General features: G+C 47.4%; 11 protein-coding genes across 11 annotated transcripts; 9 read left to right on the top strand and 2 right to left on the bottom strand.

Moving 5' to 3' along the window:
• Positions 1-796: 796 nt before the first annotated feature.
• Positions 797-2,580, bottom strand: N7509_012904 (Zn(II)2Cys6 transcription factor domain-containing protein; the record flags this gene model as incomplete). Its single annotated transcript, XM_056637541.1, has 3 exons — positions 797-2,306; positions 2,427-2,471; positions 2,525-2,580. 3 exons carry the CDS (start codon positions 2,578-2,580, stop codon positions 797-799), a joined length of 1,611 nt encoding a protein of 536 aa, XP_056481048.1.
• A 1,007-nt stretch (positions 2,581-3,587) lies between these two features.
• On the top strand, positions 3,588-4,680 carry N7509_012903 (zinc-binding alcohol dehydrogenase family protein; the record flags this gene model as incomplete). The annotated part of the gene is made up of 3 exons (XM_056637540.1): positions 3,588-3,801; positions 3,855-3,926; positions 3,983-4,680. The coding sequence occupies 3 exons, from the start codon at positions 3,588-3,590 to the stop codon at positions 4,678-4,680; spliced, it is 984 nt and encodes a 327-aa protein (XP_056481047.1).
• Positions 4,681-5,336: 656 nt separating this feature from the next.
• Positions 5,337-6,890, top strand: N7509_012902 (purple acid phosphatase family protein; the record flags this gene model as incomplete). The annotated part of the gene is made up of 3 exons (XM_056637539.1): positions 5,337-5,472; positions 5,532-6,196; positions 6,246-6,890. The coding sequence occupies 3 exons, from the start codon at positions 5,337-5,339 to the stop codon at positions 6,888-6,890; spliced, it is 1,446 nt and encodes a 481-aa protein (XP_056481046.1).
• Positions 6,891-7,914: 1,024 nt separating this feature from the next.
• N7509_012901 (uncharacterized protein) lies at positions 7,915-8,216 on the top strand (the record flags this gene model as incomplete). The annotated part of the gene is made up of 2 exons (XM_056637538.1): positions 7,915-7,939; positions 8,023-8,216. 2 exons carry the CDS (start codon positions 7,915-7,917, stop codon positions 8,214-8,216), a joined length of 219 nt encoding a protein of 72 aa, XP_056481045.1.
• A 389-nt stretch (positions 8,217-8,605) lies between these two features.
• On the top strand, positions 8,606-9,026 carry N7509_012900 (uncharacterized protein; the record flags this gene model as incomplete). Its single annotated transcript, XM_056637537.1, has 2 exons — positions 8,606-8,728; positions 8,805-9,026. The coding sequence occupies 2 exons, from the start codon at positions 8,606-8,608 to the stop codon at positions 9,024-9,026; spliced, it is 345 nt and encodes a 114-aa protein (XP_056481044.1).
• Positions 9,027-12,498: 3,472 nt separating this feature from the next.
• On the top strand, positions 12,499-12,711 carry N7509_012899 (uncharacterized protein; the record flags this gene model as incomplete). The annotated part of the gene is made up of 1 exon (XM_056637536.1): positions 12,499-12,711. One exon carries the CDS (start codon positions 12,499-12,501, stop codon positions 12,709-12,711), a length of 213 nt encoding a protein of 70 aa, XP_056481043.1.
• Positions 12,712-13,886: 1,175 nt separating this feature from the next.
• N7509_012898 (uncharacterized protein) lies at positions 13,887-14,259 on the top strand (the record flags this gene model as incomplete). Its single annotated transcript, XM_056637535.1, has 2 exons — positions 13,887-13,946; positions 14,014-14,259. 2 exons carry the CDS (start codon positions 13,887-13,889, stop codon positions 14,257-14,259), a joined length of 306 nt encoding a protein of 101 aa, XP_056481042.1.
• Positions 14,260-14,976: 717 nt separating this feature from the next.
• On the top strand, positions 14,977-15,368 carry N7509_012897 (uncharacterized protein; the record flags this gene model as incomplete). Its single annotated transcript, XM_056637534.1, has 2 exons — positions 14,977-15,045; positions 15,111-15,368. 2 exons carry the CDS (start codon positions 14,977-14,979, stop codon positions 15,366-15,368), a joined length of 327 nt encoding a protein of 108 aa, XP_056481041.1.
• Positions 15,369-16,051: 683 nt separating this feature from the next.
• N7509_012896 (alpha-ketoglutarate-dependent dioxygenase AlkB family protein) lies at positions 16,052-17,167 on the top strand (the record flags this gene model as incomplete). Its single annotated transcript, XM_056637533.1, has 1 exon — positions 16,052-17,167. One exon carries the CDS (start codon positions 16,052-16,054, stop codon positions 17,165-17,167), a length of 1,116 nt encoding a protein of 371 aa, XP_056481040.1.
• Positions 17,168-17,762: 595 nt separating this feature from the next.
• On the bottom strand, positions 17,763-18,896 carry N7509_012895 (DUF3431 domain-containing protein; the record flags this gene model as incomplete). Its single annotated transcript, XM_056637532.1, has 3 exons — positions 17,763-17,826; positions 17,909-18,478; positions 18,586-18,896. 3 exons carry the CDS (start codon positions 18,894-18,896, stop codon positions 17,763-17,765), a joined length of 945 nt encoding a protein of 314 aa, XP_056481039.1.
• Positions 18,897-20,832: 1,936 nt separating this feature from the next.
• Positions 20,833-21,820, top strand: N7509_012894 (uncharacterized protein; the record flags this gene model as incomplete). The annotated part of the gene is made up of 3 exons (XM_056637531.1): positions 20,833-21,054; positions 21,120-21,396; positions 21,417-21,820. The coding sequence occupies 3 exons, from the start codon at positions 20,833-20,835 to the stop codon at positions 21,818-21,820; spliced, it is 903 nt and encodes a 300-aa protein (XP_056481038.1).
• Positions 21,821-22,763: the final 943 nt, after the last annotated feature.

Below are 22,763 nucleotides of genomic sequence, written 5' to 3'. Positions count from 1 at the left end.
CGCTGCGCAGGATATAGTCTTGTAGCTCTGCTAGCGGGGAAGTAACATTGGATCTCCGAATTCGCACCAACCAACTGATTCCATCATCAAATAATAACTCAATATGAAAATTCATCCCTCCCATAACTGAGCTCCGCGTTGATCTGTCATACTGAAGACTTTGTGGTATGGAACAACGTAAAACTCCTCGAAGAGATGAGGCTTGAGATATGAGCGCAGAGACATTTATTTTATCTATGAGGTTGGTAATCTCATCTTTTAACTCACCTCCCATTGCGGAGAGGTGTGGTAACTTGGTCCCAAATGTTTCACACATAGATGACGATTACACAAAATGCATTCGCCATGTGTGCGAATGGAGGCTTTGTTGCAATCTTCAAAGTCACATAGCCACAACATCGTTTAATGAGTAAAGTTTCGCGCGATCCGGGCTTCTATTTACGTGTCTAGCCTTTATGAATGATCACGAGTGTATTTTACTGGTGCTTCAAAAAGAGACCTGCACTCCGCACACCGCCAATTAGGACAGGATGACTGCGTCCATTTTATTCCCTCCCGATTAACCGGGTTTTGGTACTGGTCACCTTATATCGAACCAAGGTAGAATGCGATGGTAGCCATTGAAACGTGGTGGTCTTTGCGTAAGGATTGCGAAGTCTATTCATAATTGGGGAATATTGACATTAGTTGATAGATTATGTTTAGCGAAGTCATGAGAGAACTTTCATCACTAGAGCACGGTCACAACTGGTAACTTGCGTTTTCGATATTGCAGATTGTCGCCCGGGACATTGGTTCATGACGCTGAAAGATCTTCTGTGAACATTGCAGGCCCTAGCTGCATATCCTCCGTTAAACAGTACCAAGGTCCCTGCGGCCCGTCTAGCTTGCTCCAGAAGGTCACAGTAAACGAAGGGGATTGTCCATGGTCCGCCCGAGAAGCACCATCCAAACTGAAATCATGAATGCGAAGCTGCCTCGGGGGTGGGTGACCCTGCTCGAGAGCTGCCTGTGGAGTTGAGTCCAGATATAATTGTTCAATCTCTTTCATTCGAAAAGAGATCGAGTTGTAAGGTTTCGTGGTTTTTAGCAACTCGGGTTGGGCAATGCGACTTCGCAGATTGAGCCCGTGTCGCTCAATATGTGACCAACTCGACCTCCAAGCAACAGAATGCAAGGGGAAGGCCATTCCGAAATCCAAACTGAAGGCTTTGGACAAATCGTCGGTGGATCGCGTAGCGTCGGAGGATAAATTGGATAGTCGCGTCGTAACAGCCGAGTCGTATGCTGAGCGGTTGGTGGCCCAGTCCATGGGGAAACACTCTTGTTGATAGCTGCCAATCTGGCAGTCGAAGCCGAACGACATAATTTTGACGGCGTCGGCTGCTCGATGTTCACTTTCAGTCCACGTCCGCTCTTTGAAGCGAACTAAGTCGTCGAATCTGGAGTTCCATTGCGCGCGATCATATGTCACAAGCTCTTGGATGGTGGATAATTGCGCGTCAGAGCGTCCTTTTTGCTTTGAGAGTGAGTCATATTGCTGGAATTGCAAGCTTGCGGAAGCAATCAAGTCAAGAAGGGCGGCCCTGGCTTCTTCAATCGACTCAAAACTTTCGGGTAAAATGACCTTTCCTTCGGCGTCGACTGGATTTAGTAAAAAGGTGGTACCCGTGTCTACGTTCCATTGGAAAGAATTGATGTTAAAGAGTGAAAGGAGTGGCCCGATTTCCGTTTCCATGAAGTTAGCCTCGTGTGAATCGTATTGTTTGCCCCAGGGCCGGTTTAGTTGCTTGCGACTAGTTTGGCGCCAGGAATTCAAAAGGTTGATCCCACTTCTTATATGCGATGCAGCAGCCTCGAGGTTTCCCTGGAAGTATTCAAAGCATATGAAAAGAATATTCACGATAGCAACTAGTTGGATGTTATCAGGATCTGTCGTGAGCTTTTCTATCAGGTAGCGAATAGCTTTATTATATAACTTGGTCGGTAGCCCCGGTGTTAATGCATTTCCGCGTAAAGGCTGGAGCTTATCCGCTGCGGCTTGTTCATGGAGACTGCCGAGGGCTGCAATTGCTTGGCGAATGGTAGGCTCGGCAAGACTGAGATGCAGAACACTGCCCTGAAAGAACGTTTGTTGAAAGCTGCCGGCAAGTTGTGGAGCGGTGCGGAGAAAAAAGAGTTCCAAAGCTTTCGCAGTAGTGGAATCGACCTCCGGTGATGGGGCCAGGGTTCTCGGTAGCGGTACAATGACGGCAGAGGATGATTTAGGCGTGCCATAAGCGCAGGTCCGCCCGCCGAGGAGGCATCTATGTCAATCAGCTGATGAAATTCTAATTTTGGCCTGGGACTGAGGTCAATCAGACAGACAAGGCCAGGGCGTCTAGACTTGATGATGACAACCGGGGATTAAGGGTAATGAACGATACCGGGCGCAGACGGGCTTCTCCTCGTCACATTTAACGTGACGAGCCCTGTGGAAAGATTCAGCGGCGAGTTAGGTGATATGCTGGCAGTAATAACGAACTTGCATGTAAGGCAGCCAGAACGGACTTTCGGCTTGCTCGCACGCTGTCGAGACATCGAGTTGGGTTTATTCACGTCTCGCGATGTTCTTTCATTGTTGAAGAGCTACGGACAACGCGGGGAGGAGAGGCTTGGCTGATAAGTCAGCGTGGAATGCAGCACCGCCCCCAAAATGCAGAATGTAAGTGTCAAAAGAGGTTCTCAAAATGTTTTCTCATGACGAGAAGATTGCCATTTGAGTTGGATATTTTCAATCGTGAAGAAATAAAATTAATTCTGCCGATTTGTATTTGTGAGGGGTATGCGCAGCGTAGATCAGGAGCTCTGGAGTGGCTTAAGCCTCATACGGGATCGGCCATTGGATTGGCGGGGCTAATGAGGCTGTGCCAAATAACACACACCCGGAGGAAATCAGCTTTCCCCCCGCAAATGGCCCCGTCTATCAAGTTCAAATCGTTCTGCAGCTTTTTTGGCCCGAATCCGACCAGCAGGAAGCTGCCGCAGATGCAGTCGGAGTTGTTTATTTGGTCACGTCGTTCACCGATTCCGAAGATAAGCAATTTTCCAAAGTTAGGGGCGAATTACCACTGCCCGAGATGTGTGCCGTGCCATTTCAGCAGGGTAGTAGCACTGGAGGTTTGTGTGAGCAAGATATATCGACGAATTCCCCTGAAAGATTCATCATGTTGAATGGAGTCCAGCCCATTGGCATTGTCAATTAACCTGGCAAAGAGAATACTTGGGGTACTACTCAGGTAGGGGGGATTGTAGGACAAAGTGCGTAATTGGGCCCAGCTATCCTGGTGGGCGTTAGTACATACTTTCAAGAAAAAAACATTCAAACCAGACCACAGACGAGCGATGGTGTGACAATGGTCTTGGATGAGGGCTCTATTGATCGGAATCTTGGTTTCTGAGCTTGTGCTTTGCATAAAATTGTATAACGTCATGGATAATTCGAGAAGATCGCTGCTCTTACAAATCAAAGTGGGGAGCTTCCATGATAAAGAAGCGGTGCAAGCTGGCATTCACCCCCGCAAAACAGACCATCACAACTCAGCATAATGAAAGAAGCTGTAATCGACAAGGACACGGGGGTGACAATTCGCGATGTCACCATTCCTGTTCCCCAGCCAGGACAAGTCTTGATCAAAGTGATTGTTTCAGGAACCAATCCCAAAGATTGGAAATTGCCAGTTTGGCTGTCGGACGCCCCGCCAGCCAACCAAGGAGATGATATTGCCGGGTTTGTTGAGGCTGTGGGGAGGGAGTCTCCAAGTTCAGAAAAGGAGACAAGGTGGCCGCTTTCCATGAGATGATGACCCCCGCAGGAAGCTATGCGGAATATGCGATCGCCTGGGAGCACACAACCTTCCACATTCCGGAGAAAACCAGCTTTGAAGGTATGAGTTTCACCGAGGAGTATGCTTCGGCGATAATTGACTTGAAGTTTGAACAGAGGCTGCCTCTATTCCCCTTGCCGCAATGACATCCGCCCTGGGATTGTTTCAAAGATTAAGTTTGCCCGTTCCGTGGCATCCTGCGACTGAGGCGTTACCCCTGGTTGTGTATGGCGGTGCATCGGCGGTTGGGGCCTTTGCAATCAAGCTGGCTCAACTCTCAAATATCCATCCGATCATCGCCGTGGCCGGTAAAGGCGCACCATTTGTGGAAACTCTCATTGACAGATCCAAGGGGGACACCATAATCGACTACCGCGAAGGTGACAACGCCGTCCGCGAGAAAGTCCGAAGTTCTGCCGGCGGTCTTCCAATCCACCATGCCTTCGACGCGGTTTCCGAGAAGGGGTCATATCAGAACCTGGGCGAGGCCCTCACTGCGCCCGCAAAGATCACGGTCGTTTTACCCGGTAAAGACTATAGCGATCTTCCAAAGGGAGTTGAGGCCATAACCACGAATGTTGGAGCGGTTCACCAGTCCCCAGAACCGGGACAGACAGTGGGCGACATCGAGTTTGGTGCTGCATTTTTCGCATTTTTCGGAAGAGGTTTGGCACAGGGATGGTTCACGGGTCATCCCGTCGAGGTGCGACCTCGTGGGTTGGCTGGTCTCGAAGGCGCATTGACAGACTTGCGGGAGGGGAAGGCTTCGGCAGTCAAGTATGTAGTGCGCGTCGGCGACACGCCAAATCTGTAGGAACTATTTCAAAGCTTGTCACTTGAGCTCGGCGGACTCCGTCGGAAACGCGCCAGAGGGTAACAGTCTGGCTGCAGGAACGAATCGACCGTTGGAACTAGCTTCTGCAGGTTAGTCTGAAGGAAGATAATTAAATAAAAATTAAATAAATGAATAAATAAAATTATCGGGACGTAATAGAATTGAGAATGTCTCCGGGATACGGAACTATGGAACAATCAACGGGATGCCATTATTCATCTGTGTATAGTGAAAATGCCACTTTAATCTACTTCTGCGAACCACTCGGACAGGGGATTTTCGCACGTGGAAGACACGGTGGGAAAATCCTCCGACGTCCGAAATCTTATCGCTTTAGCGAGGGAACTAGCAGATCGCGTAGTGGGGTTCGTCCGAAAGAGATCTGGTCACCCGCTTTGCAAGTGTATAATGTTGCATATCGCGAGCTTAGTGCGCGACGATCGGCATGCTGCTGCATTCTCGCGAACGGCGTGGGTTTCCTATTCGGCATGATTGGGCTGGGTGATCAGCGCCCTACGCGAGAAGCATGGAAGACGCGCCCAAGAATATAAATCCTCCGATCGGCATGCCTGTCATGTCTCTTCCCAGGAACAAAATTCGTCGACCAATCCCGTCGTGGTCATTACTCGCGAATCATGGTTGGGTTTGCTACGTTTGTCAAGGCATTGCCCCTTGTGGCAGCCAGCGCCCTCGCTGGCGTCACCTATCCCCCCATTCCTGAGGATCTCACCACTCCTGTTCAGCAACGCCTCGCCGTGTATGGTCCCAATGGTGAGTACACCCCAAAACTTGGTCAGCTACAAGTGGAATAGAGTCTAACGATCTTCTAGCTGTCTCTGTCGGATGGAATACATACGAGCAGCTGAACCAAAGCTGCGTGGTCTATGGCACATCCGCAGACAAGTTGTCTCAACGTTCATGCTCAACTTCATCGACAACATATACGACATCGAGGACTTGGTCGAATTTCGCGATCCTCAATGGCCTAGCGCCGGCGACGACCTACTATTACAAGATCGTATCCACCAACTCTACCGTCGATCACTTCCTCAGCCCGCGCACACCTGGTGATAAGACGTCTTTCACCATGAACGTTGTCATTGACTTGGGCGTCTACGGCAAAGATGGATTCACTGTTGACAGCAAAAAGAAGGACACAATCCCTGTCATCGAGCCTGAGCTCAACCACACCACGATCGGCCGTCTCGCCCAGACTGTTGACGACTACGAGATTGTCATTCATCCCGGTGATTTTGGCTACTCGGACGACTGGTATCTGAAGTTCAAGAACATCCTGCAAGGAAAGGAGGCATACCAGGCGATTCTGGAGCAGTTCTACGACCAACTCGCGCCCATTGCAGGTCGCAAGCTCTACATGGCGAGCCCCGGGAACCACGAAGCTGACTGCTCGGAGATTCCATACCTTCTGGAACTATGCCCTGAGGGTCAGAAGAACTTCACCGACTTCATGCACCGCTTCGAGAACACTATGCCTGTTGCTTTTGCCTCATCCTCATCCAACAAGACCGCCCAGCAGCTGGCAGCCAAGGCGCGAAAGCTATCCAACCCCCCCATTCTGGTATTCTTTCGATTATGGCACGGCCCATGTCGTTATGATCAACACTGAAACCGACTTCCCGGACGCGCCTGATGGCACTGATGGGTCCGCCAAGCTCGACAGCGGTCCTTTTGGAAAATCCGGACAGCAACTCGAGTTCCTGAAGGCGGATCTCGCCAGCGTCGATCGCACCGTCACCCCCTGGGTTGTCGTCGCAGGACACCGCCCATGGTACTCAACCGGTTCTGGAAACACTTGCGATTCATGCCAGGCCGCATTTGAGAGTATCTTCTACAAATATGGTGTGGATTTGGGTGTCTTCGGTCACGTTCACAATTCCCAGCGCTTCCTCCCAGTCGTCAACGGCACCGCGGATCCAAATGGAATGAAGAACCCCAAGGCTCCGATGTACATCATCGCAGGAGGTGCTGGAAATATTGAGGGACTAAGCAGCGTTGGTTCCAAGCCTGATTACACCGAGTTTGCCTATGCCGATGATTACAGCTATGCTTCGATCACCTTTGTTGATGAGCAGAACTTGAAGGTGGATTTCATTAGCTCCTCAAGCGGTGATATTCTGGATTCAAGTACTCTTTACAAGGAGCACAATGTTCAATTTGTGCAGCAGTAGATATTTTTCATTACCCCGACCGTCTGCATGGGCAGAAAATAGCTCCTGTTGGTATCGGTGGTTATGCACATCGAGGATCATGTACAGCTTCAGTCCCGAGAAATAAGAAATTCACATTACAACATTACACCACCATAGTCTATGGGGGTAGGTTCTTCTATTATTTCAAATCGTAAAACTTGCGTATTTGGGAGAAGTGCAAATAATATTTACTCCGCAGAATTGATGCGCAGCGCTCTTTGTCAGTTCCATGGCGTTGTATGTGCGGGTATCACATTTGTGAATATCATGATTCTTTGCTTGGTATAGTATGAATTGATCAATCGTGTTTGGGACTTTTTGCGAAGACCGCAGTAACTACTATTGTCATGAAGAACAAAGCGAAATGAAACAAATCAGCGATTCGCAACCAGCAGACGCCGGGAATTCCCACCATGGCCCAATTTTTGTGTAAGTTTATCTCTCACCGCATTGGAAACAGTATTTAAGCTGTCATCCCACGGCACTTGGTTCACACTCCACGACTTCTTCCAGGCCATACCCAAACCAGACGTCGCGAGATGCTTTAGCCGCAGCTCCCACCCTTTTGTCATTTGGTGGCCATGTTTCCGCGATAGAACCAAAGCCTGATGTTGATTAATTCCCAAGACTATATAATTTGGGTTTGCAGATAACTAGCAAACGGCCAAAAGTGATGGCGCATGGAATAGTCATCCGAGAATGTTAGTGGTCTGGCTGTCAAAGTAGGTTATAGTACAACCAACTCAAAGATTGTTTCCTAGTCTCGCCTCCAAAATCGCCTTTGCAATTTTCGATGTGATCCATCGAATAGCATTGTTGAAATACTAGTATTCAAAACACAAATCCTAGCTAGCAGATTAGGAAGGTGCCCGCCTGGTTGTGGGTGTAAACGTTCTGCGCAGGTCTCATTTTCTTCTCCATACCGTCTCCAAACAACATCCGAAACCTCATTTACCAAGAAGAATCTCCTTTTTTGCTCTCCGATTTCCTCAAATTTCAAAGTATGGCGAATGCAGCAGAACTTGTAAGTGGATTTCTCCTCCTGTAATAGTTGCCATGGCATGACTCACGTATTGTTCACAACTTTAAATACTAACTGAATATCTTGCAGGAGATCTTTTCAAGCAACTGAAGAGCCCCAATGCAAACCGCGAGAATGTTCTGCTCATCGGCCAGGATGCTCTGACCAAGGCTAAGGAGCATTTAGAGCTCCTTACCACGGCGTCGGCTAATGCAGAGGAGATCCTAGAAGCCGAGATCGTCGTACTTAGCCTCCAGGCCATTGTTGATCTTTGCGCTCTTTGAATATTCCGTGTGTGTGAGGTGCCATGGAATTTCGCACCCCACCACTACTGGCGTTTTACACTATCCTCGAATTCTTGATGAAAAACACTGAGCTCAGGTCTCTGGATACATGACTCGAAGAGGCGGAAAAAAAGGGGAGATAATGTTGTCCCTGGTTGTCAAAGAAGCAGTGTCGGAGCCGAGAGGAGATTTGCAGGAACAGCTCACTAGACGCTACAAGTTATTCCCTTAGCCCCTCTTCATGTCTAACTTAAATTCAACTAGACTTTTTCCTCAAGAGAAAAGACCTCAACACTTGTATTTATTGAGCATTGGGCATGACGCAGTATATGGCTGAGAATTCAAATTAGGAAGGCACGCCTCTGATCTCAGAGTGCCTACCCAAGTTTATGTGGGCTTCCCTTTCCACTTTCTTCTTCGCCCCATCCCTAGGCCAGATTCCACAGCCTGTTATTCTTCACATCAACATAGTTTCCCCGACTTTCGAAGAGATGACTGGTACACTCGAACTAGTGAGTGAACTGCTCTCTCTATGCCACTATGACAAGGCTTACCAATGCCCAAAATACTAACTGGATATATGTATAGCGCACGATTGTGGAAGCCCTATTCCATGAACTTGAGTCAGAAGACGTCAAATACGAGCATGTGTTGATTATGGGGCAAGAAGCCCTTGCCCTGGCCAAAGATCGGGCTGGTGAGCTTACCGTGGCATCGGCAGCCACGGAAGCTATCCTGGAGGCCGAGACCATGGTCTTGTGCCTGCAATCCATCGTCGACTTTTGTGCCCTGCAACTATTGCTTTCCTAAATGGTATGGCGGAAATGAAACTCGCCCCGACAGAGGATATCACCTTGGTCAGGAACTCAACCCTTGACCTGATTCCCGCAGCCTCGCGGTTGAAATTAGCTGACACAATTCGCGATGTGCTCGCTAGGCTGAATAACGTGCACGACCCCGCCGGAGATGGTTTAGACCGCGTCGTTGGCGATGTCGATGATGGTGCCCTCTCCGTGAACAGATTAAGGCGCAGAGAAGGAATTGCGAAAAGAGCAGTGAGGGGCAGGGGACGATAACGGCGGGAGGAGAGTGAAAATCAAAGATCCATCACAGAAGAGAATATTATTTATACTTATAAGAGACAGATCAGAGATAAGTAGTAATCTAGTTTAGTCATACAGCTATTTAATATAGCTTATACCCTAAGATTAGATATAGAGAGAGAGTAGTAAAGAGTTCTTTAGTTATACAAGGAATTTCAGTAGTTATATTAGTAGTATTAGAGAAAGAGAGAATAGTCTATAGGTTGAAGATATATATTCAGGAGTATATTTTAGATCTATCAAAATATAGGGCTAACTAGCTAAAAGTAGACCTTCCTAGTTGTACCCTATTAAAAATAATTCTTAGAACTAGCTATTTAGAGTTAGCTTATATAAGTACTAGAAGTAACTAAAGAGGCTAAAATTAAAACACAACAGAGGAAATTAGTTAACTTAGAACTTGTGAAAATTTGAGTCTGATCGTACGAAAAAAAGTGCTTACAGTCAGGTTGAGAAAGTAAAGTACAGTGGGGTCGAGTAAGTCTAATTCTGCCCATACTTAAGAAATCCTGACCGCCCAGCAGTCAGGCCCGCTGCTCCAGGTCCTTCAGGATAGTGAACCATTGCTTCGTGTATGGGGACAACCGTATGTCCGGGGTATCGCGGTCGACTACTCTTTCGGTTTCTTCTATGTTTCCACAGTGGTGTCTACTGCCTCGATCGTGTTCGGGGTCTCCCAGGGCCTCATGCGTCTCCATACTTCCCATCCGATCTTTTCCCAGTCGGCTCGATCGTAGGCCTCTCTAGCCTTGGTGGTAGATTTGTTCCCTTGCATGGCTTTAGAAAGAATAAGCTTTTTTGGTAGGAAGACTGTGGTTCTGGACTGCGCAACCTACTATCAAGATGTCATAATACAAATGGCGCAACCTCCAAATTTCGCCTTCTGCAAAAGCTAAATACTTAGGAGCTAAGCCGGCCATGCCGATTAGCCACCAAGAGCCAATTAGCACTAGAAAAAGCAATATGGTGAGGCCTAACCATCGGTTAAGAATAGTTGCCTCCTTTCATGCTTAGCATTCATAGGTTAGCTGATTCGAACCAGCAGTACAAAAATTATGCTTATATAGATGAACTTGACTTATAGGAGATTTAGTAGTGACGTCAGTTTAACACTCATCAGTTTACCATCCGCCACATAATCCTCCGGATAATAAATCTTGGTTTGGTTTTAAGTTTATGATGAGTATTTCAAATATGGATCTAGACCTGGCTCTAACAATCACTACAGATAAACTTCACACTTTTGCGGTTAACTAACTTATTTTATGCAGATAGAGCGGTTCTATATAATCCGTAATAAGGTACTGTATTATATTTAAAGGTGCTAGTTATTCTATTTCAATTTTGAAAAATCTCTAATTTCCTCTGCTTTACTTCTTCCTTTTAATTCAATTAATCTGTCAAAGCAAGAGACAACCATATTTTTATCTTCTTTTCCTTTCGAAACATTTTATATCAAACATGAAGCTCTCCTTCTTTATCTACGCACTTATGTTTTCAATAGTTTCCGGTATTGATTTTCCAAGGTGCAGGAGGCCGAGTTCCGAATGTATTATTGCATGTCCTCATAACCAATGCAGACCGGGCTATGTTTGCTGTGTAACCGACTGTGTGAGTACATGCTGTACACAGAACAAGCCCCTATTAATTCACTATATATAAGCTAATAAGACATGGACTTAGGGAGGGCGAATCTGCGAACCAATTGAACCAAGATAGCCAGCCTTGTTGCAAACAGAAAGGCACAATTGTGCATCGAGAGGTTCTTGATATTAGTGAATTCTGTTTTGGCATGTTTAAAACAAATGGGGCTCTAGGAGACCGTAGCAGAGGCCTTTCTACCATTTATTTCTAAAACAATTGATCATTGTGGAATTACTTGAAGCGTGGGTAATGAGGAGAGTAATTTTCTACTGCCGTGTCAGCTATCATTTTTGCAGGATCTGGTTCGCAAGAATTATTCAGAAAAACATCCTGATAATCAGTATGGATAGGCCCACCAGCCCATCCAACCCTTGCATTCCAAGGTTAACGGAGCGATCTTCACTTTATGAGCCCTCTATATGGTTCTAGGTGGATACTGCAATTGAGTAGCAGACATCTCTCGGCGGCAGCTCATCGTATTCCGCCACTTTCGTAGCGAATGGGGGAAATTTGAGTTGATCCGACTGCACCTAGTCCATGGTACAATGCTGGGATGTGAGTGACGTCACAGGCCTCCGTTTTAAAACGCATTTGACGAAGTACGAAATCATCCATTCATCCATTTGTACAGTGGCATGCACCAAAATATCCAACAACTTCATGCTTCTTTGGGGCTCCATATTGTCTGCTTGCCCCCAGTGACTTCCAATTCAATCAATCCCTTCTCACCATTTCATCACTTCCTATCAGTATTCAAGCATCCTACTGTCCTTAAGGTCAAAACAAATTTCAAAGTGTTTCTGCCGTGAGCAGAGAGATTATAGACTAAATGGATTGATTGCAGTTTAACAATAATAATCATTTCAAGTCTCTGCCATATAATTTTCACAAAAAATAAAGCTTCGTCTGGCTTTGTGATCTAGACCCGGCTCTTAACAGAACCGCGGATCATACTTCGCATTTTTCATGTGATCCTGACAGTGAATCAATCATAGGACACATGAATAAATCATTCTAAGGATTTAGTTTGACAATAGTAATTGATGGATGTTGTCTATATTCTCTAACCATGGTACCTATTAGAGTTAGGTCTTCCTCAGAAAAACTATCTATCCCATTTGTAACGTATGTGCTAGTAGCTTTCAGTACGTAAATCTAGATGAGGCGATCTGGAATGGGTTTCCGGAAACATGAAAATAATAGCAGGATATCGTACGATTTCGGGAGACGGTTAATACATTGCCACCCGCAACCTGTCTGGACGGTTGTTATCCCGTTGGTAGCGTCAGCGGAATTATCGGAGACTAGCTCTGGAGCTTTTTTATGAACAAGTAGGCTGTGAGATTAAAAAGTCGATTCCGGTGTCAAAATGGATTTAATTCAGCTGCCTCTCAACAGCACAACAAAGTGAAGAGTCAAATCCTACATACTGTCTAAGCCATAAACCATCTCTAATTTCTTTCTTTCATTCTACCGTCGAACTGGGCGCAAACCAAAACACTTGACTACAGAAACTACAACATCTATTCAACAACATGATGCTCAACCTGGCCATCGTGGTCTTTGCTCTCTGCGTTGCTGTCAGCACCCTCTCCTATGACGCATGCACGACTACTATCGTGTGCCCTCCGGCCCAAGGTCCTATGTGCGGCGACTCGTTCTTTTGCCGTGTCGGCCAGATCTGCTGCCCCAATATGGATTTTCACTGCGCGGATCCCGACAAGGTCGGCGAGCAGTGCCCTCACTAAATGGTTAAAGAAGCGGAGCAATTGTATCTGGTGGAGAGACTGAGTAGTTAGTGTTGACCGTGTTGTTACAAGATCTGGGGCACTTCCAGTTTTATTGTTTCTGCAAATTTGTTGGAGCGCAGTAGTATGTGCAGACCAGAAGGAAGATTGATGGTTAGTTACACGCCGCAATTTTACTAAGCCCCTCAGCCTAACTAATTAACTAATGCGACTCGCTCAATAAAAGATCTGCGCTAAGGACTTGGCGGTGGGGCTGGGAAAGAGTGTATATTGGTCAAGGCGATTTCGAGAATGAGTGTACCATGTACTTCTTTGATTAATTACTGCCACACCCCTACAGGCGCCTCTTCAATTCCCCTCCTCGGGCTGGCCTGTCTTGGTTTAAGGCTGTAGGGTTATACCTGCGGGTAAGTGCAAGATTCTGCTCCCGCATTACTTCGCTGTCTTGAAGTTTATTTGCCTTTGACACTGGCTAAGATTCGATTTATTGCCATCGAGCGTACACAAGCTGGGAGGGGTGTTATGAGCGGTACAATCACGAGTATGAGGGACCAGGCTCGATATATATGTATGGGACTCTGGATGCTCTTTATCGCCGGGAAATTTGAGCTGTCTGCTTTGAGAACTGGGCCTGTCTAATTGCGACCGAATTTAATTCATCCAACCTGACGTCACTTCTTTCTGCAAGGAACTATTGCCTCCGTTATTCTCGGGATCACGTAGTAGCTTAGAACATAGATGGCTGAATTTCTCCAGCTACTTCCGTTTCGTTCAAGTTTAGTAAAACGCCATCAACACCTGAGAATATTCAAAGGACTTTTTAAACAGACTCCTAGTAGTATATTTCACGAGTGTGAGAAACAGGTCCCGGCATATTCCAACAACTTTCACGTCTCGTTATCTCTTAACAATTGATATATCCTCTTTACGGCCTACTAGTACGGTTACTCATTTCTTGCTCTGTTATCAGTTAGCTGGGGTGTAGGGTAAGTATAGAGCACGAACCAATTACTCACCGGCAGCTGTTTACATTCACTGCATCAGAAAGGCGCGATTCTCAAAGCTTCAGGCATCCATATCACCTCTCCTTCTGTCCTTGATACGCGACACCCTCCATACCTGCCAGCACATCCTTCTACCAATTTTTGACTGATTACTGCTAAACTATCACCATCATGGATTCCGGAAATAATGTCCTCGGGCCCGAAGTGCTCGAGGCGATAGCCCAAGGGCTGGTAAGTCTCAATATCCTCAATCGAACCTCCCTAATAGTGCAGATTCTAATACTTTGTCCAACATCAGCTCAACCAGATGGCACAACTACGAGTGAATCGCCCAATTTGCAAAGAAACGAAACAGAAATGGTTAGAATACTTCGCTCGGGTCACGGATGAAGTTCAATCCCTACATGATACCCTGATCCAGGCCGAGCAGACGGCAGATGGTCCCACCGAATGGATTGAGACAATCCGGCTGGACGTTGAGATTCAGGATATCCATTTCAGGTATCTTGGCAGGCTGGTGAAAGATGGCCCCAAAGTGGCTTAGAGGCCTCGTGAGCCCCTGTGAAACCCCCAATGAAGTAGCCATTTCTTCGTGATGTAGCATAATGGTCTCCTCTTTTTATTCTTCTTACCACCCATATGATATGAGTTCATGCCTTTTTCTTGTATCTCCGCATTCGGAGTCTATGTCTCAGCGGTATTGAGCCTTGTTTGAGATTCAAATACCATCAATACTTACAAAACACAAGAAGCCAGACAATGGGATATCTTTTATTCGCTATTGGGGCATTCAATTCAGCAAGAAGGAGATGAGATGTTTGTAGAATGCGGAGGCTGTTGTCCGGGCCAGCACTACTTCTCATGGCAATCCTGCGCCGATCTGAGTAGCACCGGGGACAACTTCAGATTGAGAAACAATGCTTCGCCTTGGCCACGTACAACAGATTTGGCGCTTTCGGATTTGGGACCTGGACTCCCCACCGCTTCAAACTACGAAATGAGCTGTATCCCGTAGCACGCAATGGAGTAGAGGATCGAACGTTCAAGTCAAAGCTTTTCACCAGCACCCCAGAAAGGCCTTTGATGCAGGCGAGCTGGCGATACCAGGGCAATTCAATTGTCAGCTCCAAAGGCCACTGCACAATGAGGCAACCATTCTTTGACTCGCATATTTCCATTTACCAGATACACGTCTTTGTTGCGTAAACCAAACTTCCCTTTCGCATCTTCCATCGCCCCCTGTGCCGCGGAATACCACAGAATGTCCGAACAATACTTTCTCTCCATGAGCGACCATTTCATCGCATGTACGGAGATAGTCGCTCAGATGGTAAGTCTGAAGTTATACTTCCAAGTATTCCCGTCACTTGAATCTAATGAACCATCACACCTAAGGCCCGTTTTATGAACGTTTTGAACTCCGCATCGCTTCTTCCTCCCGAGTCCCGACCTGCACTAGATTCTCTCGCCTTGATAATAGCGGCACGAGCTGAACAGCAGCTCGCAAATATGCGTCAGATGATCCATTTACCACAGGAAATTACCATTGCCCTGGAGGGAGTGGCGAAGCAGTTTACTGATACTGTTTCGCAACGATGCGATGTGAGTGAACGGGATTTAAAGGCTTTGGCCTCGCTTCGGCGGCCGGATTGAATGGTGATGGAAACATGGAACTTCCATTTGGAGACAGTTGATCGTTAGTTAACGTCGTGGACACTATGTGGGATTTGTATGACGATGGATGAGCGTCCTGCACTTCGGAGGTTCTTAGATTGAGCACTTGCATTATGTGCTACATCTCGTTCTGAACAACCGATTATCCCAGCAATAATATTAGCATGGCCATGCTTCCTATTCACTTTGTTCATAGACTAGCTCATCATCATTATGATATCCCGCTTTCCCTGCTCCGCAAGGGGCGGTTGCTTGCAATTTAATAGTTTTCTCCCCGATGAACCATAACCACAAGCATGCATGAAATTTGGGATGGAACAAACTAGCCACAATTCACCGTCAAAATATAATCTACTCTACCCAATCTCAATTCTTTCCAATCTGACACCCCCCGCAACCCCATTTTTCCGATCGCCATAAACACCCGCAACCCACCGACATCCACCGACGATCATTCTGCATTTCCGAATGTGAAAGGAGATTGCAGATCCAAATCGGGACGGACCACTCGATCGGTATGACATCACAGGATGCGAACCTCTTTTCATTTCTTTTTTCTGATATTTTACGCGACGTGTTTTCGCGACGGCATCCATCTCCATACACTGCACTGCACTGCACTACACCACTGCCATACATACGCTAAGTCCAAAACCAACACAATGTCCAAAAGAACCCTAGACGCCTTCTTCAAACCTCCCCCCAAACGAACAAAACCCGACACCACCACCACCACCACAACCACCAACGAAGAAAATACCCCATCCCAATCCCAATCGCCAGACAACCACTCAACCTACCCCCACCCAATTGCGCAATTGCCAACACATCTCGAAAAAGCCCTATCAGAATGCACCGAACCTGCATCTCATCGCGAAGGCAAAATCATGAACAACCAACCCGATCTAGACTGCGTCTATTACCAACCATTTATCCCGCGCCGCATCGCTAATGAATTATTTCGCGTGCTGAGGGCTGAATTACCTTTCTATCGGGTTGTGTATTTTGCAAAGAGGGGTGGTGTTGATGTTCAAATTAAGACGCCGAGGTTTACGACTGTTTTTGGGGTTGATGAGGGGTGTTTTTTTGCTGATGCAGACACAACCTCGAATCTCAATATCAACTCCGACTCGAATTCAAAATATAAAACCTCCCACCTAACCCTCCGCAAAGCACCCACCACCACCACCAACACCAGCAGCACAGTACCAAAATATACCTACCCACCCCGCCCAATCCCCTCACTCCTGCAATCCCTGAAAAAAGCCGTCGAATACACCACAAAAGAAACCTACAATTTTGTCTTGGTAAATTACTACGCCACCGGCGAAGATAGTATCGCCTTCCACTCGGATGATGAGCGATTTCTTGGATTCGAGCCGGCTATTGCTTCTTTGTCGCTTGGGGGTGAGAGGGAGTTTTTACTGAAACATAAGCCGGTCCCTTCAGAGACAGCAGCGACTGGCTCTGCGGATCGGGGTGGTGCTAGTGCTGCTGTTGGTACAACGATTAAACTCCCCCTCAGCTCTGGAGATATGATTCTCATGCGTGGAAGGACACAGGCGAATTGGTTACATAGTATTCCGAAACGGAAAGGGAGGGGAGTAGCTGGTGTTGGGGGACGAATTAATATTACGTTTCGGAGGGCGGTTGTGCCTGCTGGTACGGAGAATTATTATCATTATAATGTTGGGACTGGCGGGGTTTGGGGGTGGGATGAGGTTAGGAGGGAGATGGTTGAGAGAGGAGCTGGAAGCGAGAATAGAAAACCGTTATGATGTCTTATGACGGATTTAGCACGAGGTGGCTTGAGACATTGTCTTGCTACGGGGTACGCCGAGTCCGTGGACGATTCGATTATGAGTACGGAGTACTCATTTACAAGAACTCGTTTAGCCGAGGGTCATACGAGAGTCTCCCGTGGATTGGGGTGCATGCCAAGGGCTGGGCGGTTTCTAGACTCGCGACTAAGTGGATATGATATCAAGTGGATATAATGACCAGAGACGAAGACTGAGACTGTTGGCAACTCAAACATCAATTCATTTACAGCAACACCCTCAATATGCGAACTATGGCCCACCAACTCCATGTACAAATATAGCAAAGAATAGTCACATCAAGTTGAGTCAAGTCGAGTCGGGTCGATCTAACCCGACTCAGCTCAACTCAGAATCGGGGAATAGAATCGAAGAGAATAGTCATGCGGTGATCGTGACGGTCGCGGCCACCTCCCGCGAGAAGAAGGAAAATAGTTGAATACAAAGTAGTGAATACAGGAAAAGGGCGGGGGTGGGTGACGGTGCGGCGGAATGGGATAACCCAGTCTCAGCTGGGGGGTCAGCTGGGTGTCAGCTTGGTGTCAGCCCCCGGCTAAGGGGACATGATGACTTCTTCGCCATAGACGTTTTTATAGCACTCGAATGTGTCGGGGCAGCTGGAGGAAGAAGAACAGATTAGCAAGTGATTGGTTAAGTGGGAGGGCCTAGGCCTAGGCCCAGGTCACGCAGCAAACTCACAAAATAGGCTCCTTGCCAAAGATAATATGCCAACTATACTCCATAATGTTGGAAGTCACCTCGTCAGGCAAATCATTATTCAACACCCAATCGAGCATACGCTTATAATCACTGCGAGGACGCTGCAACACCTGCTCCCGGGAGACCGCAAACTGCGAACAGCACGGCGCACCGATCTGTTTGGGGACATTGCTGTTGCCGAACAATTCCTTCCAGGCGGTGGCGTAGTGCTTCTCGCCTGTGTTACCGGGCTTCGCGGGCTGGCGGAAAGGTTGCATTTCGGCCGGACATCCAGGGGAAGTTTGACAGCGCAGACTGACGTATCCCTCGGATAACACCCATTCGCGCTGTAGCGCCCGCACCGAGTCCACGTTGCTGTAATCCATGGTGTCGGTGTGCCAGGCGGCGGGCCAGCCGTCGCGGTGCGGGTGAAGGAAGACCATGATCGCTGGGAGGTCGTCGTAGTGCTCGACGAGGTATTGGAGGTAGGGTTGGGCTTCGCGGCCCTTGTTGGAGCGAGTGTGGGCGTTGACGTTGACGTCGTCGACAGTGTAGATGAAGTTGCGCCATCTAGTTGGGTTGGGTTAGCAGGTGCGGAGCAGTGTGGTGCAGGGGGGGGGGGGTATGTTTCATCCGAACGGATTCAACCATTCAGGAGTAGGCTGGAGATGACTTACTCGGCCAATTCGGCGGACACCCAGGCGGTATCCTCGTCGCGCAACTTGCCCATCACAATAATACCATCATTGGGGACCTCGATGGGGGTGTTTTGGTAAGTCACGCCATTGGTGCGGTCGGTTCCAATCCCCCATTTGCGACGAGCGGTCGTGGTAGTCTGGGTGTGTGGGCGCAGAGCGGAGCGGAACGATGTGGTGTCAAAATGCCAGAAGGAGGCGGGACTGCGCGAGGGGTGATAACGATTGTTGAGGAGGACCAGGGCGAAGAAGATGAGCACGGCGGCAGAACCGACACGAATTGCGAGTCTCATGGCATTCCGTGGCCAGACGGACTGGACTGGTGTGGGTGGGAGGAGGAGGGGGGAGGGGGAGGGGGAGGGAGGTGAAGAGGGAAGAAAAAGAGGGAGTTGCAAAGTTGAAGTTCCAGCGGAAGAGAAAGCCCGTGAGCAAAACACTAAGGACTAGCACGCCAGCAAAGAACACCTGGACTCTGGAATAAAATGAAGCGGAAAAATCCCAATCCCACATATGAAATGACATCCAATCAAATCAGAACAAAATGAGAATCCAGAGTGGAGCAGGGAGAATCACCCGAGTGGGCCAGCCCGGGACTGTATACAGACGAGTATACGAGGAGTATACTGTATACCCAGTATACTGTAGTATACGATGCTATAGTATACTATATTGTATAATAGCACAGAGTACGAAGTACTTTGTCACTATACTATAGCATACGATGCGATAGTAGTATACTACATAAAGTAACTCATGTTATCCAACTGAATGTCTCATCAACCCCTGAGAAGTGGAACTCATATTGACTTTGGCGCTTGGCGGGACTGCGTGAGATTGGCAGATTGCGGTGGGGCGATCCTGCAAGGGTCCATTGGATAGAAGAAGTGCTGATGCAGGCAGTATGAGTATACTATAGAATTGTGCGACTAGTCTACGGAGTAGTATAGTATCCTATCTATACTATAGTATACTGGAGAGGGAGAGTACTGCTATACTATCCTATAGTATAGAGTATATTGTTTTAACCCTTGCTATTCCCTATGTAAGTACTCCCTCCCACTCGGCCCGAGCATCGGCCGAACCAAACATGAACAGAGTTCCGGTACGGAACTCTCCGATACTCCAGAGGTTCGTGTCTACTAATACGAGTACTAATACGAGAAGTAATACGAGTAGTACTATGTATACAACAGACAATAGTATTGTCTTCGTATTATTACTCCCTAGATCCATTGTCTAGATGGTCTAGATGGTTGCATTGTTGTATTAGCACAGTAGCACCATGCTGACTAATGCCAAGTCCTGATTCGCCGCAGAATATCAGGGTAGTGCAAATGGGAAGGTGCGATGGACTGTATACTACTACTAGTAGTACAGCAAGAGCAGAGGCACTTCCCGAAATGGAAACCACAACACACTCTGCCTAGTTAAGCAGGAACGACACAGTACTAGTATTACATAATACATAATATCTATAGTAGACCTCCCCTTTCCCTTTCACTTTCACCTTCTCATCCTTCGAATCTGCGACTCTGTGACTCTGCGGCTATATGAACTACCTCGAGCAGCCCGTTCTATATTCATGCTAGTCCCTGTCTCATTCAGCCTTGGAAGTTTCTGCTTCATATCCTGTCGGCCACACGTGGACATCTGCATATATATATCTGTATGCCGACGAGATTCCTGGGAATTCGGAATATACTATACCTAGGTATTCCCTCTCTTGCAACTTGCGAGTGACATCCGAGTGTGGATCAGACTGCTCCGGCGAAGACAGGATTCCCATCTATGTTTGATCCGCTATTGCGGATCATCGTGGTGTCAAATGAAAGCTGAGGCGCCACCTTGCATTCCTCGCCGACTATTACACAGCACACTGGAATTTTCTCGTCCCCCCCAACTTGAACGCACAATGGTCTCCGAGATGCGAACTATAAAAAGCAAATTGATACCTAGGTACAAGTATCATAGGCTCGAAAGGTTTGGCAAGGTTCAAGCATCCGCTTGCCTTTTTTGCGAACGTAGCATCCTTACATTCATCCCTACGGTATTATGGACTGGAGAGCGAATACATATTTACCCCCAGAATTCTTTGCCTGGTGGCTCCGGAATGCTTCATAAATAACAGATAAGACAGGTAGCCCCGCCCGTAGGATTCCTGAGTTTTCTCACACCCTAATGCCGCTTTTTATCGCCTATAACTGAAAATACTTCTCCTACACCATCGACATGGCTTTCCAAAGAGCTTCATGGGGCTCCTTACTCATGATTGCCTTTGCTGTCTTAATCCCCTCGGCTACATGCGCAAGTGATCCTCTCAAAACATCTCTGAAACCAAAATATACATTCGATCAACTCTGGGATCTTGAAAAGACCTTCTGGGATTCATTTCTTTACCCAGCCAATGTGAAACAGACAGAGGGAAACTCATCATCCGTCTTTGCACCAAATGTACGGGGACCTCTACCCTATAAGCCAGCTATGCTCGCAGAAGATACTGACACTGGAGAACGTAGGTCCAAGGCCGTGTCGACATTACGCGTACCTTCGACGGCGATGAGCTAAACCGCGAATACATATTCGGCCTGTTTTCAGACCCAGAACACGTCAGTCTTGTCGGTGTTCCAATCGCATACAATATCACACAATTCAGCGCCAATGAAAACATCGCATCCGCAACAACCATTGTGACTTTCAACGCTACAACCTTCGGCATTGTCGTCCCCGTCACGATCGACACGTGGATCATGTGGGACACGGACGGCAAGATCACGCAATATGACGCGGTTTTCCGTTACTTCGAATACTGGTAGACTTCATCATTGGAAATGTCGCGACGAAGATCAACGCTACCTCATCGGACCAGGCGGTCGGCTATGTTTCGGACCTACTGGCCAAGACTATCTGTGCTACACATGAGCAGTATTGCACCGGGTCAGACCAGCAATATACGGATACAGCGGCTTGTTATGACTTTCTGACTAAGGATGTGCGATTTGGAAAGAGCTATGAGTTAGGGAGGAATACGATGCTTTGTCGTGAGGTTCATGAGCATATGGTGCACTACAGACCTGATATTCATTGTGCTCATATTGGACCCTCCGGTGGTGGATACTGTGTGGATGATATGACCTACACGCAGACTGTTTTGCAGAGTTACTTTAATGAGTCGTGGATTCCGTTTGGATATGAAGGAAATCAACGAATGGGGCGTTAGTGTATGCATAAGAGTCTTTAGGATGGATAGAGAAGGGATATCCATCCTGCAATTCATTATATTCCATGTTTCTCAGGGCCTATGAATAGTACAGCAAGAATGCCGGAAACTTCACATATTAACCCAACAGCCCAAGTCTCCGTCTTTCAACCAGTTCTTTCAAGTTGCTGGATCCAACCTCCCGACAACGGACCAAGAGTACATCTAATATCATACGCCGCAGACCACAGAGAGTAAGTTTGCGCGAAATTGGAGACATTACTACCCTGCGCACCGCTTTTCTTCAACTTGAACAATACACAATTGACTTCGGCAATATATACAGGAATCGTTGCCGACATAGAAGCACCGATGGTAACCAACATAAGAACCAAAAGAATATTGGCCTCTGTGGAACTTTTGTCAACAAACCTCATACACACAAAGACTGGACAGCTTATCAGAAAACCAGCTTTTGCTGCCAAATCGCCTAGGGCGGTGTTATCCCAGTGACACAGGACTTGGGGATAAAAAATAAAGAGTGACTAGCGCCTTCATCGACTGGACGGACAATAAAGGAAAACCGCATGTACCGTCTGCGGAGCGTGATTTCAACATACAGGTCACATACAAGCTACTGATGGAGTGAACACTACTCAACGGTCCAAGGGGGATTTTCTGTCCCCCGAGCAGACCATGGATGGATTCCAAATATCGCTTCAATTTGACCTCAATGAACGTCCTGTAGGACTATTCATCAAAGAAAGAAGTTGCAAAGGTAAAGCTCATTCGGTGACAAAGAATTTGGAATCAGGTCCCCACAAGACATCCCTTCCGGGTCGGGATCGGGATATAGGCTTTGGTTTTCGACTTGAAGTCCACCTGGCCCCTTATTTGTATCTCCAACGCATATCCTATGCATGGGGAAGAAATTTGAATCCGCAGCTGAGCTATCATTTGTTTG

The sequence above is a fragment of the Penicillium cosmopolitanum genome (assembly GCF_028827165.1).
Source record: "Penicillium cosmopolitanum strain IBT 29677 chromosome Unknown utg000012l:1.0-3308103.0:1.0-3310761.0, whole genome shotgun sequence".
Lineage (NCBI taxonomy): Eukaryota > Fungi > Ascomycota > Eurotiomycetes > Eurotiales > Aspergillaceae > Penicillium > Penicillium cosmopolitanum.
This window is presented reverse-complemented; position numbering and strand designations above follow the sequence as displayed.